Source organism: Poecile atricapillus, chromosome 6 (assembly GCF_030490865.1).
Source record: "Poecile atricapillus isolate bPoeAtr1 chromosome 6, bPoeAtr1.hap1, whole genome shotgun sequence".
NCBI lineage: Eukaryota > Metazoa > Chordata > Aves > Passeriformes > Paridae > Poecile > Poecile atricapillus.
This window is the reverse complement of record NC_081254.1, coordinates 20,579,416-20,594,717: the sequence shown is the minus strand read 5'-3', so window position 1 is coordinate 20,594,717 and position 15,302 is coordinate 20,579,416. Positions and strand designations below refer to the sequence as shown.

Here is a 15,302-nt window from a genome sequence, read left to right as displayed (position 1 = left end):
ATAAAAGTGGAGATCGTGTCACTGTGACTTTTTGATAATGGGAGACATGGTACTGTTCAAATCTGCCTTCTGCTGATGGAAGTGTTTAGATGTGCTGGTTTTAGCTCTTTATAAAGCACTACATGGTGACCTGACTGCCAGGTCATGTGGAAGGTCAAAGCAGATTTTATCACAGACACCAATGTGATTTCCCTCACTGGATTACACAGAGAAGGCTCTTTAAAAATCTGCCCTAAGTCCCTTATCTGTCTCTCCATATTTTGCTGTTTGCTTCATGGAAGTGAAGAAATAAGAACAATTTTAATGTTGCAAATGTGATTATTTTTAAAATTTTTCTTTTTTTCTTTTTTTGTTTTTTTAATTCCCCAAACACCACTACATCCACATTATTTTTCTTTCTTTGGCAAACGCTGGCAGTTTCATCACTGTGTGGTGAGGCACCAGGAGCAGAAACCAATCACGTGGTATCATCAAGGCCATGTTTAGTTCTCGGAACCCAAAAGAGGCAAAATTAGACAGTATTCTGAGAGGCAGAGGGTTGCCTTGCCCTTTCTTGTGATGGTTTGAATTAGCTGTAGTGTATCAGGGATTCCTGGATAAGAAGCTTGCCTGGATTTTAGCTGCAACAGTTCACAGTGTTAATGTGAGACATCAGTGATGCAGATTTACTGGTACTGGCCTGTAAACTCATGCCTGGTTCTGAGTGGGCAGTTCTAAATTGTGCTTTAAGTTAGCTGAATGCAGAAAATGGGAAGGAGCAGGACCATATTAGCACTAATGAAGGAAAAATGGCATGAAGTATTAAATAACTATTATTATAAGATACTTCATAAATCCAAAGGAAATAGAGGTGGAAAAGACCTATGAGGTCACCTAACCTATCCATTCTGGAGGACTGGCTTGCTGCCTGCAGTATGTAATCATTGTCTGCTACTGCTGACTAGTTCTAAGTGCCCCAAGCTTTAGTACTCTTAATGCAAAAGAGGAGGAAAGAAAGAGCCATAGACTTTTTTCAAATTTTTTAAAATTTTTTCCTCAGTTCTTTCCTGTTTCTCAAACCCTTCCTCATATTTAAATGTTGGCTTTTTCCTCTATTTTGTCTTTCAATTTTTTCTTTTTGTTGTTTAATTTTTTTATTTTTATTTTGCTTCAGTGTCAGAATGCCCTGAAGAGTGAGATAACCTTAATAACTCTGGATAGCTGTGTTGTCTCTGTCTTCTGTGTGGATCACGGTCACTACTTTGACTGACAATTCTCTTTTTTAATCTTCCCCAGTTATTATTTTTTTTTTCTCTCTCCTTTGGCAGCTGGATTCCCTGGCTAATCTCCCCAAACTGGTAGTGTGAGGAGTGAGAATATTTTTTATACTTTCTTCTTCCCCTTTTTGTGCCTCCTCACCACACATTTGCACATTCTCATTGGACAAATATCCTGTTAGGAGAGAGCACTAGCATTATCCTTGTAGTGCTGGAAGGCAGCGATGATTTGCCACAAAGAATGGTTGTAGGAGCAGTGAAGCCTCAGTGGAAATATTGGGGGTTTTTGCACCTTTATTTTGCACCTTTAGACACTCTGGAGTGATCAGTACCAAAAAGTAATGTTTGTTCTGTGTTTGACTGTCATGAACTTGAATGCACGCCCTGAAAAACATGTACCTGTTCAAAAAGGAAACGTCTGTCCATATCTGAGAAGAAAGCGTGGAACAGTTTTTTTATCCTCTCTGAGTGCTCTTACTATGATTTTTTGTTTCACTTATTCTGTAATTGCTTTTTCAGCCCGGTCAAGGAGTTTGGTGATGGGTGAACAGATTGGGCCTCCCTCCAGACCATCTTCTCCAAATCCTCAAGAACGTGTGCTGAAGTGTGGCTGGCTAAAGAAACAAAGGAGCATAATGAAGAATTGGCAGCAGCGGTGGTTTGTGTTGCGTGGGGATCAGCTCTTCTATTATAAGGATGAAGAGGAAACTAAACCTCAGGTATGACTGGAGAACTGTAGGTGTTGTGACTTCTGTGTGATCACAGCCATGCTATGACTGACAGCTCATTTCAGTTGTTTTCTGTCCTCACCAAAACTATATACACTTAAGGAGGTTCAAAGGCACAAGATGTTGCAGGGAGGTTTTTCTACAACCAGACAAGTGGGAAAGCTTGGGAAAAGGTTAGAAGGTGTTTATGTTGGAGGGCACCAAATCTTAGTATGGCCAGCTATGAGACTGGAGTTTGACAAGAAGAGCTATGGAGTTGCAGATTACTGAGGCAGGAGTGATTAACCTTGCTCAGCTGGGACTTGTTATCTCCCAGCTAATCCATTGTTAGCCATGAGGTGAACCAGCTGCTTAGAGCTGGCTTGTGTGTGTGAGGTATAAAACCTGCAGTGTGCAGGTTTTGTTAGATGCTGAGAATGGGCTGGAATATGTGTTTTAGTGTGGGGGGAGGGAGTGGGTGTTGTGCCATGGGCTAAAGCTTACAGAGGAGATGAAGTATTTCTTATTCATGTTTTCCTAATGCCTGTAAAATTCTCTCAGAGCATTTGAGCTAAGGTCTTTCCTAGCTGCTGTAGTAGATTATGCATCATAATTCAAATAGTCATTGTTTTGACTCAGGCCTTTAACCAGAGTCATTGAACAGTGGGAACATAATTGAATGAGCCAGATAATGTCCCTGTACTGCTGGCTCCTGATGAGTCAGTACATGCATTACGGAGTGACAGTCAGCCTGTGTAATATCATCACCATCCACATGCTCATTATAGACAATTATTAAACTGCTTGGTGCAGCTGCCTGCTTGACTGTCACACATAAATTTCATTGTAGAGTGAGAATGGAAATTAATATTCCCCTGTGGGCCTGACATAAATATGGTAGATGAATGAGGATGTTGACTGCATCTTATATCTTGCACTCTCCTGATGAGGGATTTGGTCCGTAATTATGGAAAGTCTGCTGTGTAAAGGCTAGAGAGATTTGAACTTGATGATGTAACTTGATTACTCAGGATGCTGCCAACAACAGTGGGATTTTGCACCTTCAAACCAGGCACCTTATCTTCATATGCAATGCATGTAAGCACGTGGAAGAGCTGGGCATTTCTGACTCACATCAGTGAACATGATGAGGAAGAAATGGCCTCAGGTTGTAAAGGTTTTCTTTAACCCTGACCATTTTTGGGCACAGGGTTGCCATACATTTATCAATGTGGGGAGCCATTTTGTGTATGATGATACAGGACTATGTCCTAACTATTCTTGTAGGAGTTACAAATTAGGATTTGTATCTGATTTCAACTAGGGCTGCTTGCATCCCTCAGGTGAGATGTACTTTTGAGGCTTATAGACAGCTATTGCTTGGGATTCTCCAGAATGAAGGGGCAATGGCACAGGTGTGCCCATGCATCTTAGGAAGACAACTGAGACCCTTTGTTGTAGGGAGATCTTTTTTATAGGCCATGGAGATATTTTCACCTGTTGTTATTGATATTAATCCCTAATTTCCTTCAGAGCTAAAGGTACTCATGCTTAATTTAAATCTTGTTGTTTTATTTATTAAGTATGGCCTTTAAGCTTGTGTGTAAAAATGAAATCAATAGTTTCACTGAAATTCCCATTGATCTTCCACCTACTTGATTATTTATATATACTCTGGAAGAGAGTTGTATTCTTGTTGTTTACCTGATAAAGTGAGATTTTTGACATAATGTTTCAAAAGAGAAATACAAAGCAACATCTTTTTCTTTATGCATATTGCATTGCCTATTTTTATGAAAACCTGTTCTTTCAGATTCTTAGAGGAAGCTGTTGATACTCTTCCTTTAATAGTATTGCTGAAAAGGTGGAGCTGTAATCTAATGGCAGGAGAATCACACAGGCTTTCTGGTGTGAAGAGGAATAATTCTGTTGTCTTAATGGATTGAGTACTATTGAGGATGTGTATGTTTGTGTGCCACATGACAGTTGCTGTTGCACAGCCCACTCCATCAAAGACCAAAGGTTAGAGGGTGGACTTGCAGCCGTTGTTTTTCTGCAGGGTTTTCTTTTTTTTTTTTTTACCCTAGGGGACAGGGGGAAGGGAGGACTGACCTGCAAAGAGTTTTTGATGCTCCTACCGAGTCTGTCAATATGTGTGGGTTTTTAAAGTAGCTTTGGGCTTGTTTCTATTCCCAGGAAAGGAGAGAGCATGGACCCCTCCCCAATTTCCAGGGAAGCAGAAGCCACTGTGCAACTAATTCATTTACCCTTCCTTCAGTATTGACTTGACATGATAAAAGGCTTTAATGCATCTGCAGCGGGTTTGAATTTTGTACTTTAGAAAACAGAAGAATTTTTTAGAATGTGTTCTGGCCACTAAAGATGAAGTTTTATACAATACTTTTCAATACCATTTTGAATAATTTGAGATGCATCTGCATTTTTGTCAAGTTACCTTTCCTTTGTTTTTCTGTTATCTCTGGAATGTCTTCAGTTTACCTTCTAATTTCAGTGAACCTTAGAGTCAAATTGCAGGGCAACAGGATTGGGAGGTAAGGGTGCTGAAGGCTTATCCTGTTGTGTTGACTTATTGTACCTCAATTTTAAATCTTACAACCATTCTTGAGAAATCACTCAGCATGGACATTGTGAAGTGTTCTCCAACACGATGTCCTTCCACAACCTTACCCTTACACTAGGTAAGGGATAGGAGCTGAGCCTTGACACTGTTGAGCAAAGCATTTGTAGGAGGATATATTCCTGAGGAGCAAAGCTATGGAAGTTATACTGAATAGTGGCAATGAAAAGTAGCACATCTGGCTTCATTGTTTTATAGAGAAGATTGCAAAGGTCTTATGATGAGTAGTCTTCTGTTAGTTGAAATCCTGGGTTGTCTGTCTCATGAGACACTAATTGTATTACTCCATTATATGTGGCTCTGGAAGCTGACAAATAGCATAACTAGAATTTGTTCTGATTACCAATGTTTTGATGGCACATATTGTATTTGATTGTTGCCAGATTAGTAAACATGCATAGCTATGTTCTTGTCAACCAGAGATGTGTGAAAAACCTGACTGAAACAACCTTCTTCATTTTCTGTTCATCAAGAGAAGATGCTTTGGACCCCATTTGCATTCCAGGACAGTTCCGTGCAAGAGTGGGAACTGCTGATTACCCTCTTCATGACTTAACTCTTGAGAGTGCCAGTTCTTACTGTATTTTTTCTGTCTGAATGTGCATATGTCCTGAAGAATGTTAAACTGGAAACCCTTTAAAATATCGGTGAATTTTTGTAGCTTGTTTCGCTCATGTTACTGGACAAGAGCTTCCTGTAATGACTTATTAGCTTTTCCATAGATGAAGAGGATTTTATTCACTTTGAAGATACTATGTCACCAGCTATGCAGAAATCCCAAACTGGAATATGTTGTGTTAATTATGCTTGAGCTCAAAGCGGAAATGAAGCTGAATACTGGCAGCATTTGAACTTGGGAAGTAAAGAGCTTCAGGTTGTTTTCTAGGGAAGTTATAGCCTTTTGGATTAAAAGGTAGTCCATTGTCTTGCAAATCTGAATTATCTGCTGTCTTCCAGTATTTCCCTGGGAACTTCTGTGTACTGAGAATCTCTGGAAAATCGGCCATTTTATTCAAATGCACACTGCAACCAGAAATTCAAGGGTGTGGGAAGAGTAGATGTAATGTGAGATGAAACTTTTGCAAAGGATAATTATGGAATAGTTAGAAATAGCTATAAATTATGGATAGTTACGGAAACCAAGGAGAATCACTTTCTGCATGCTCAGAGTAGTGTTATTCCAGAGGAAACAGCAGTGTCCAGTGTGAAAGAAAAGACAGTGAAGCAGGTGGATGATCAGCCCAAATCTTTTCTTGATCAGAGCTGTGGAAAGGTGTTGGGATCAGCAGCAGGACTTGAATTTACTATACATTTTATCACCTTTTCCTTACCCTTTTAGTGGTCTTTCCTTTTTCACTAATGTTTGTATCCATTACAGGGTTTGATACTTCTGCAAGGCAGTCAGGTGAACGAGCTGCCACCTAATCCGGATGAACCAGGGAAACATCTCTTTGAAATTACCCCAGGTATGCCAACACTTTTTTGTGCTTTCACTATAACATCACAACATTTCCCGTCAGTTGTCACTAATGAAAATTGAGTTGTACTGAATACTCCTGAATGTTCTGATATACTGGCGAGACTATCTAGTGAGATTGAGAAAGGGAAATTTACTACATGATGTTCTTTGTTCTGCATAGAAGTGCTGCTGTGGCACCTCGTTTTCATTTTAAGGTAGTTGAGATGCATCGTGCTCCATGACTTTCCTGTTTGAAGAAGGCTCTTTGCTTGGAGTGTTGTGTGGTCTCTCAAACAGATGCATTTGTCCAGTTGTTATGGGAGAAACAGACAAAGAACACAGCACAGAAGTTCTGGAAAAGGGACATGCGGTCTCTGGATGCAATATCTTTCATGTATGCTACCTATTTTGGGAAGTGGGTGGGAGGGCAGACAGAAAGCTTCAAAACACTTCCCTTTTGGATGAAAGGTTTAAGAAAATAGATGACCTGGCATGGAAGAGAGGTTGACATTTTTTTAATGTAGAAAATATAATGATCTGTCACTGTGATATTAATATAAAACTTTTGCAGTCATTTTAGCTCCCATATAAACACTTGCTGTGGACAGAGCTGGTGTCTCCAGGATAGATTTAAAATTAAGTTCCCTATTGCAGTATAGGAGCAACTGAATTCATTTGATTTAGTTCTGATTGTATTTGGGAGAGGACCATCCCTGTGCATGGGTTTCAGTGCACTGTATTCAGGCGGTAGTTTCAGGTGGCAGAATCTACAGAGGAAAAAAACCTGTTTCACTGCTACAGTGTTACAACAGAGGAATGAGAGCAGTGAAAGGATTGAGCCACTTCATCTATTTCTCTGTACCCGAACACTGAGTTCCTAGAAAGGAACAGGCAAATGTGATTGTGCTAAAAATTGTGTCAGTGTACTCGGTCATCCTTCACTTCACTGCCAGCTTGGCCTGCATGGACTACCTGTCCATGCTGCTTAGCATTGTCTCTCCCCACAGCATTGGTGCTGTCAGTAGGGCAGATAAAAGTAACTGCTTTAGGCTGCCTCTTGTTTCTTAATGGAATTTTTTAAAAACGAACGCTTGCCCCAGTATTTGAATGTTGTTGCTGTGGAGTCAGGTGTGTTTTTACTATTTGGGAGTCTTTTTCTTGCCACCCTGTTAGGCTAGCTTAAAATGCCGTTTTTGCACACCCCTCTTGAGGTAGTATCAGGCAGAGCAAGAACAGGCAGTGCTGTAAGGTTTTCAACTACAGCATCAGGCAGTGTTTTGCAATACCTTAGTTGCAGAATTCTGTTTGACACAGAGGAAGCTACTTGGGGAGAAGGGATTTTTTTTTTCTTTTTTGCTTATCACTGTGCACTATCTTTTAATACCTTTTTTCCCCCTTATAATGCACAGTGCCCTCATTGGCAGGGCCCCACAAACAGCAGGACCTTGGGCCCACAGAGTTGCCTCTATGGAGGATCTCCAAGGAAGTGGCATTCATTGTTGCTCTGAATGAGACACATCTGCCCCATACTATTGCAGAAGGACTGTGGACCTACAATGTGAAAGCACTTGGGTTGTTGTGATCATGAATGATCCCATCTGTTCTGGCAGTGATCTGAAATAATTAACTGAGCTTGACTGAGTTTCCTGCAGGTTTGAGTTTCTTCTGATTCCAGATGGCAAAATAGTAATTCTGTACTTCTTGTCCAACCTATCAGATTATATTACTGTAGCCTACAAGAGAATTATCCTAAACTGCAGGCAGCTGTTGCTTCAGGTGAGTTGGTAAAGCAGGGCATGTGGCTAGTTAAAATGGGCTATTCAGCATAGTGAAAAAAAGTGACAGTTTAGCATGATTGTGGATCCCAGGATATTTGTGTTCACTCTGGGGTTTTGACATCGCACTTTTCTGTGTTCCCTGGAAAAACGATTCAGTGTACCACTGACTTGTCTGCAAAATGAAGATGCTTTCCCTAACTTATGGAGATAAATCCTGTTTGTAGCAAATGTAGTTGCTAGATAGATAGTATCGAAAAGCACTATAAATAGCCAGTCAATACAGAACGTAATTGACTTAGACGTCACTGGAGAATGTGGCCCAAAGAGTTCCCCATTTTGTTCACAGTACATTTATTCTGTGCTGGTTTTGGCGTAAGTGCCTTTTCTTTTTTTGCATGTGTTCTCAAATGACCGTGTTCTGCGTGGTTGCCAGCCTGCAGAACACCCACATAGTGAACAGCTCCGAAACAGATACCAGATAGAAAGGGGAGCACAAATGATCTTGCAGGACCCAGATCTTTATTTCTCATCACTGCCGATCTTTTCCTGCATTGGATGTATGGCCATGATCACATTTCTGCCTAATTGTGTTTCATTTATCCCACTATAAGCTAGGACTCTACAGTTTCTATAGGGATGGTAGGATTTTTATTTTTTTTTTTTAAGTTTTCTTAGCTAAGTTGGGGATTTTGTGAATACAGATACATTCAATAGCTGTAAGTATTAGATTGAGGTTTTACTGGGCTATTCAGCATCAGAGCTTTAACTAACAAAATTTAGAATGGAGTGTAACATTCCTAAAATGTACCCATAGCTGATACCAGCTTATCTGGAAAATAGAAGAGGCTGAGATCTGAGAAATGTCCAAAGAGTTCCAAAGTCTGTGGTACCAGTTATCTCCAAAAGCTTATTTTGTGATTAATAGCTAACACATTCAGCGTACTTGTTGTGGAATTGTTGCTGAGATGTTGCCGCCTTTTCTCTGCTGCAGGCTGTGTTAAGTTTGGCTGTGGGACCTGTTCCCTCAGAGTGCAGGGACTAGTGCTGTAACAGAGCATGTATTGATTTTTCTGCTGAGTAACAAGAACTAATGATGGGCATTGTGTATTATTCATGTTTCATCAAGTTCATTTCCAAGCTGTATAGGGCAGCTGGGAGAAGGGTTAACTAGGGACACGAGAGACTGCAGAACAGTTCTACAGTCAAACTAGTGTTTGATCTGGTGACAGGACTTCCTGAAATATATTCTCTGTATTCCTTTTTGGGGAAACTGTGTAAATTTCTGGACCCTTTTGAATCCATTCATGCTTCCCTTCACCATAGCTAGAATTTCAAAGTGGAATAGTGGGGTAAGCCGTGGGTGCCAGTGGCTCTCATACTCCAGCGCACATTAGCAGGTGGTGGGGGATGTTTTTGTAAAATTATGAGGATAGTATGAGGTCAGGTGTTGTACCATTTGGGGTAACAATTCCACAGCATCTGGTGTTTATGGATGGAAATGATCTTTGTTGCTTGGGAGAGGAGTCCAAATCTGGCAACAAAGACAGCATCTGCTGTTGCTAGGGGCAACAGGACAACTTAGTGTTGACATGGTGTTACAGTGCATTTTGGAGTGGTGTATTGCAGCTTGTAAGAAGCCACTGGGATTAAGCTCTGAGAAAGTCTTAAGGAATGCTGATGACTTTAGTGCTCCTGAGGTCTCACCTTTCAGAAAATGGATGTTTTAATGTCTTGTGGCAAGTGGTCTACCTAGTTTCATTCCCCAGTCTTTGCAGCACCATGAGATGCTCAAGTTCTTCTGCAGACAGAGAATTTCCTGATGTAGTAAGGTTTTTAGAATCAAGGAGGAGAGTAGTAAAAAGGTTCAGAATAAAAGGTTCATGGTACATATCTTGATGTCTCCTTACCACTGATGATAGCTCATTCCTGTTTATTGCCACAGTGCTTTCTGCTAAGATGAACAGTGACAGCTCTTAGCCGAGACTTCCTGTGAGAAATAAGAGTGCAGATTTGTAATGAATTTAATTTTTTCATTGGAAACAACTGCTGAAGGGGTTGATCTTGTTTCCAGATACTTAATCATGTCTTTCATTTCAGCTCTTATGACTGAAAAAAGTTCCCAAACCGGTTGGACTTCAGGTCAGTTGAACAGAGGTAATGAAAACTTCAGGTTGTATTTTGTGCTCCAGTTGAGTTAGCACCAGCCTTCTCTTTAGTGAGGCAGTCCAGTCCTCTTCATAATTGTTACCTTGGTCTTTTTTGCAAACTTAGAGCAAGGATCACTGCCCATATTTGATTTACATGTCAAAGGTTATTTTCAAAACTTTAGAAGTCAGTTCTCTATGGTGTGCTCTTGCAGTTAATTATAAAGACTTAATTCAATATAGGCAACTTGCCCTTACAAAAGGGACTTGCATCCTTCAAAGATGGAGTGGTGGTTGCACTATGCCAGAAGTTAGGTTGGAGCAAAATAAAATGCCTCGTGCAGTGACTTTGTGCAGGGTTTATGTAGAAGCTACTTCACTGCCTTGGTTGTGCTATATAACAAGAAGGAAAGTCAAGAAAGGCAGAATAAGAAGGTAGGCGTTCTGATTCTTACAGGAACAGTAATTGCTAAATGCTTGTTCTGTAGGTGTCCATTTGTGCTGTTGACAATATCTGACAGAGAAATTGGAGTGACAGCTTGTTTGTCTTGTACCAGTAGGTGGAATGATGCCCACAGAGCAGTCTGATCTGTGGTACACTTCAGCATCCCAGGTGATCGACACCAATTAAGCTATTTTTGTGGCTTTTTCATCTCAGTTCCTGTTGAGATGGTGTGTAATTAAAACACCTGGAGGAGAAATTAGAAATTCATACATTGAAAATCATTCAGTGTTCTCTATTATTCAATGCAAATTGCAGTTCTAATTAACAGCAGGATCCTGAGTTTGCCGTTGGTAATTAAGTTTTCTCCTGAAGTCTGCAGCTGAAAACTGACTGTGCATATCAGAATATGTGATGATGTTGATATTTGAGAGATATATTTAGATTTCTGTGATTGGGCATCCACCATATTGACTAGGGAAATGGCAGCAAAATGAAGTAACTTTGGGTCCTACTAGAAAGTTTAAGACAGTGTAGTTGCAGCAGTGCATTCTGTAAACACTTAGCAAGAGAGAGCTATGGGTGTTACCATGTCCATGGCATTGCATTGACCTAGACAAGATTGCTGGTCTTGATTTTGCAGTGGAAAAGATCTGTCAGATCTGTGTTTATTACTTCTAGATGTCTGGAGCATAGCTGAGAGCATGCAGTTGTATGCCACTAAAAACCATAACTGTCTCTTGGAACATGAGATAGACTTTTCCACTTATTGAGGGGTGAGAAGCAATAAATCTCTTTTCTAAATTGTCTTTCCAAAGGAGCACCCAGAATGATAAAATTGTATGTCTTCTTTGCAGTTATAGTCTGGAAACTGTTTTGTATTTTAATCTTGGGTTGAGACCTTTAAGGTAATAACGTTTTCACACTCAGATGCTGATGGGTACACCTGCTCGCCTTTTCCCAGCTGGAGTATCTTTTTATGCTCAAGTGCAGTTTGAGTCTCCTTGAAAGTGTGTATCCTGAACTTCTGTGCCTAGAAAGTGTTAGTGCGTTGTTCTTCCTGTTCTGCTTGCTCCGTCTCTCCTGAGCACTAGATGGTGCTGGTTCTTTCCAGCTTTTGCTTGGACTCTTGCTGTCGGTGATGGCACGTGTCTTGATTCCCAAGAGCAGAGTTCATCCTCTCAGAGGAAACCAGCTACGCTGTTTTCTTCGTTCATGTCTCGTCAAAGCAAATCAGTAAGCAAGAGTTTCCTAACAACGTCACTGCCCACCCTGTGAAGCCAGTACTGTGCTCTGTAAGCAGAATACAGCACTGAATACATTTCTGCACATTTGTTCAGTTGGTTTGAAGATGGTGCTAATGATGCCAAGGTTGTGGGCTTGACGGCCATATGGGTCACTCACTTAAAAGCTGGGCTCGAAGATCCTTGTGGGTCCCTTCAAACTCAGAATATTCTGTGATTCTGCAATATTCTATATTGAACACTCTCCATGTATTCACAATATACAGCTGCTGTCTCAGATGCCGAAATCAAGTCTTTGAAAACATTCAAGTTCAAATTATTTACCTATTTGAATCTTGTTTTGGTCTTAAAACTGTGATATGAGAGCAGAACATTTTCTGCATAGACACATACAGTAATGACTGTGTGGGAAGCAACTTTGATGTAGGTCTCTGCTTTTTCAGGTTAACATACTGACCCAGTGCTTATGAGCTATTTAGTGGCATCTGTCTGTTTTCCTCTTCTCCTATCCTGAGCCTGCTAAACTTATTTTTCAAAATGTGGATCTTCAAAATTTTGCAGTTTTAATGAATTGGCATTTCCCAAATGGTATACTAACTGCCTTCCTCGGGATTACTCCTTTCCTCATTCTGAGATTCTTTTATTGAACTGAAAAAATAGCTTTTGTGGCATGTCCAGACCTTGATAACTCCCTTTAGTGTCAGCAGAAGTGTCAACCAGCTGCCAGTATTTCTAGGCTTGTCTTACAATGGATTCAGTCGACAAACTGTTACTAGAGTAAATTAATGGAGGCTCTCATTTCCCTCGTGTAGATAAATGCTGGCTGCTCAAATCTTCTGTAAGCAAGGCTTCTCTGCTTACTGATTTTCTGATCTGTACCTTCCCTGAATGCTTGACTGCATCATGTCACTGAATTCTTATGAAAAGAGAATGTGGTAAAAAAAGGACTGAACTTTGCTCTCAATTCATGTAACCTACTGATTTCAACAGTGTTGTGTTCAATGCTGTGTCTCTACAGCTTGACCAATCCACTTCTGCCTACTTAAGATGATGATTCACTGCAGGTGAAGGTCTTCGGACTGCATCCAGAGTTTTCTGCAGAAAGGTTATTAGGCTCTTCTTTTCCCCTGAGGGCTGTGAGGCTCTCTGATAGTTAAGAATGTTTTGACTCACCTTACCTTATCAGTTTAAAACATCTTGAAGGGCATCAGGAGGCACCTGCAGCCTGTAAATTGCTTTTTGCTTTGTTTTCTTTTTTCCCCTAGCATATGCAATGAATGAGGCTTATGTTTGCTTTTGGCAGGTAATGATCCTGCTTCATGAAATAAACAAGATCATGCCTTTGTTTTATTAGAAGTGTTTGATCTACTTCAAGTTGTACTCTCTCTATCCCTCAGTGCTCTGGGGCCATGGGCATTTGAAAGTAGGACTGGAAATGGGCTGCAACAGCAGACATGTGTTCTGCTGTCCTGGGATTTGTATTCCAGGAAGAGTTCTGCATTTGGTCCCTGATCAGTAGCACCTAGCTGTCATTAATGCACGTGCTGGCTTTCAACAAGAATGATGGTTTTTAAAACTTCAATTGCAATCGCATAATGCCTGCTGTGAAAGGAGCATGAGACTTAAGAAGTTCCATGAATAGGGCTTTCTGGTAGTGCAGATCATTAAAATGTAACCTCTGACTGGTTTTGAGCAGTCTTCCTTAACTCATTGTATTCCTGAGAGACAAATATAGCATTTTATATAGGTTGCCCTTTGGGTATAGAAATATGGCTTTGTAGTGTGATGGCACATTGTAGCAGAAATGTACAAGGCATCATTTGATCCCCTCAGGTTGATTTTTTCGGTGCAAATTAGGTAAGATTTTGAATACTTCCTGCTGAGACTTTCCAGAGTGAGTTCTGCTATTGAATATCCTGCCTTGAGGATAATATATTAAGTCCTAAGGCATGTGTAGTAAGTAGAGGGATTATTTTAAAAAGAATTCTGGTGCAAGTACAGCTTTGTTACATAGCGATATGCTTATCAAACTGTCAGCACGATCAGTTATGTAGTACCATCTCTATATTGCTAGTGTCAGAAATCAAGCCTTCAGTGACGTTTTACAGCTTGCGTGCTCTGTTGCTGCTGTTATGGGTTTTGTTCAGCCCCAGAAACAGCTGTTTTCCCATTTGCAATAACAATGGATGAATTCTCCACAAGATTTATGCAGTGTCTGGGATCCCTGAGGCTAATAAAATACTCTGTTAGGTTAGCATGATGAAGTCAAATAAGATACAGGATATATGGCGATGTCACAGCACAGACTAAATTGTAGCGGAATTGAAATAAAGACAAGAGGAGAAGGCCTCAAGCTGTGCCAGGGGAGGTTCAGGGCAGACATTAGGAAGAATTTATTCCCTGAAAGTGTTGTCAAGCCTTGGAACAGGCTGCCCAGAGAGGTGGTGAAGTCACTGTCCCTGGAGGTGTTTGAGAAAAGACTGGATCTGGGGCTTAATGTTATGGTTTAGTTGACATTGTGGTGTTTCAGTCAAGGACTGGACTCGATCTTGGAGGTCTTTTCCAACCTTAAAGATTCTGTGATTGTGTTCTATGATACAATCCTGTAAGGCAGCACCACTCACGCTTTTGAGGTACCTGTCAGCACTACACCTTAACTGCTCAGTAAAACACAGACTTTGAAATACCATGTGGAAATGGTTCTGGGAAGCAATGGTAAGAAAAAAACAAACCACGGGTCCTTTTTACAAGGCCCACCATAAGTGCTGGGGGGAAAGGGAGACACACAGCTGATAATGTGATGGTCCAGGATCCAAAAGAGAATATAACTGAGAAACTGCTATCTGGGGTGTTTGTGAATGCACTAGTACCAGTTTGAAGTGGCAGCTGGCCCACTGTCCAACACCTGTGAGAGAGGATTCATAGGCAAAAAGCCCTCTGTGTTCGTCTGAAATGCTTTAGGGATAATTAGTGTGCTATCAGTGAGAAACTCCTTGCTCTGGGCTTTTTGACCTTCACAGGGAGGAGGAAATATGACAATGATGTATTGCCTGTGGTGTAACACTTAAGCCTTACACCCAGCTTAAGAGCACACAGGTTGTTTTTTTATTTCTTTTGGGTTTTTTTGTGGTTTGTTGTTGGGTTTTTTTGGGAGGGTGTTTGTTTTTTACTGGGAATGGGTTTAACTCCCTGTGCTAGTTATCAAGGTATAGTTTCACTATGGGAAATGCATGAGTGCTGAGTACACTTATGGCAGTGTGGCTAATCTATGTTGAATTTATTAGCATTACAACAGTTTTATTCCCTAAAATTCATGGTAAGCTTAATAGTGCCCCTACAGTATTCATTGCGGGGACTCTGCTCAAGGTGCTGCTCTCTAAAGGCAGTGAGGCAGGTGGGGTCAAGACTGTGGTCTGTATAGTGTAGTACATTCTGATGAGCTTAATATTCGTGATTTTTTTCAAGAACTAATTGAAATGAATGTGATTTCTTCTATTAGGAAGACAAAGTTCAGGTCATTGATCATTATAGTGCTTTTTCTTTTGACAGACTTTAAATGTTTATCAAAGTATGTGTCTTCTGTCTCTGTTCTAACAGGTGAACAGGCCAGTTAAGACACATTTTTTCAAGTCTG

The 15,302-nt window shown here is 40.6% G+C and overlaps 1 protein-coding gene across 1 annotated transcript in view; it reads left to right on the top strand.

Moving 5' to 3' along the window:
- Positions 1 to 1,783: 1,783 nt before the first annotated feature.
- ARHGAP22 (Rho GTPase activating protein 22) overlaps positions 1,784 to 15,302 on the top strand; it is a 112,354-nt gene continuing 98,835 nt past the window's right edge. Inside the window, exons 1-2 of the mRNA XM_058841382.1 lie at positions 1,784 to 1,975; positions 5,980 to 6,067. Of these exons, the coding sequence (XP_058697365.1) occupies positions 1,796 to 1,975; positions 5,980 to 6,067 (268 nt within the window). The 5' untranslated portion in view covers positions 1,784 to 1,795. The remainder of the gene's footprint in view (positions 1,976 to 5,979; positions 6,068 to 15,302) is intronic.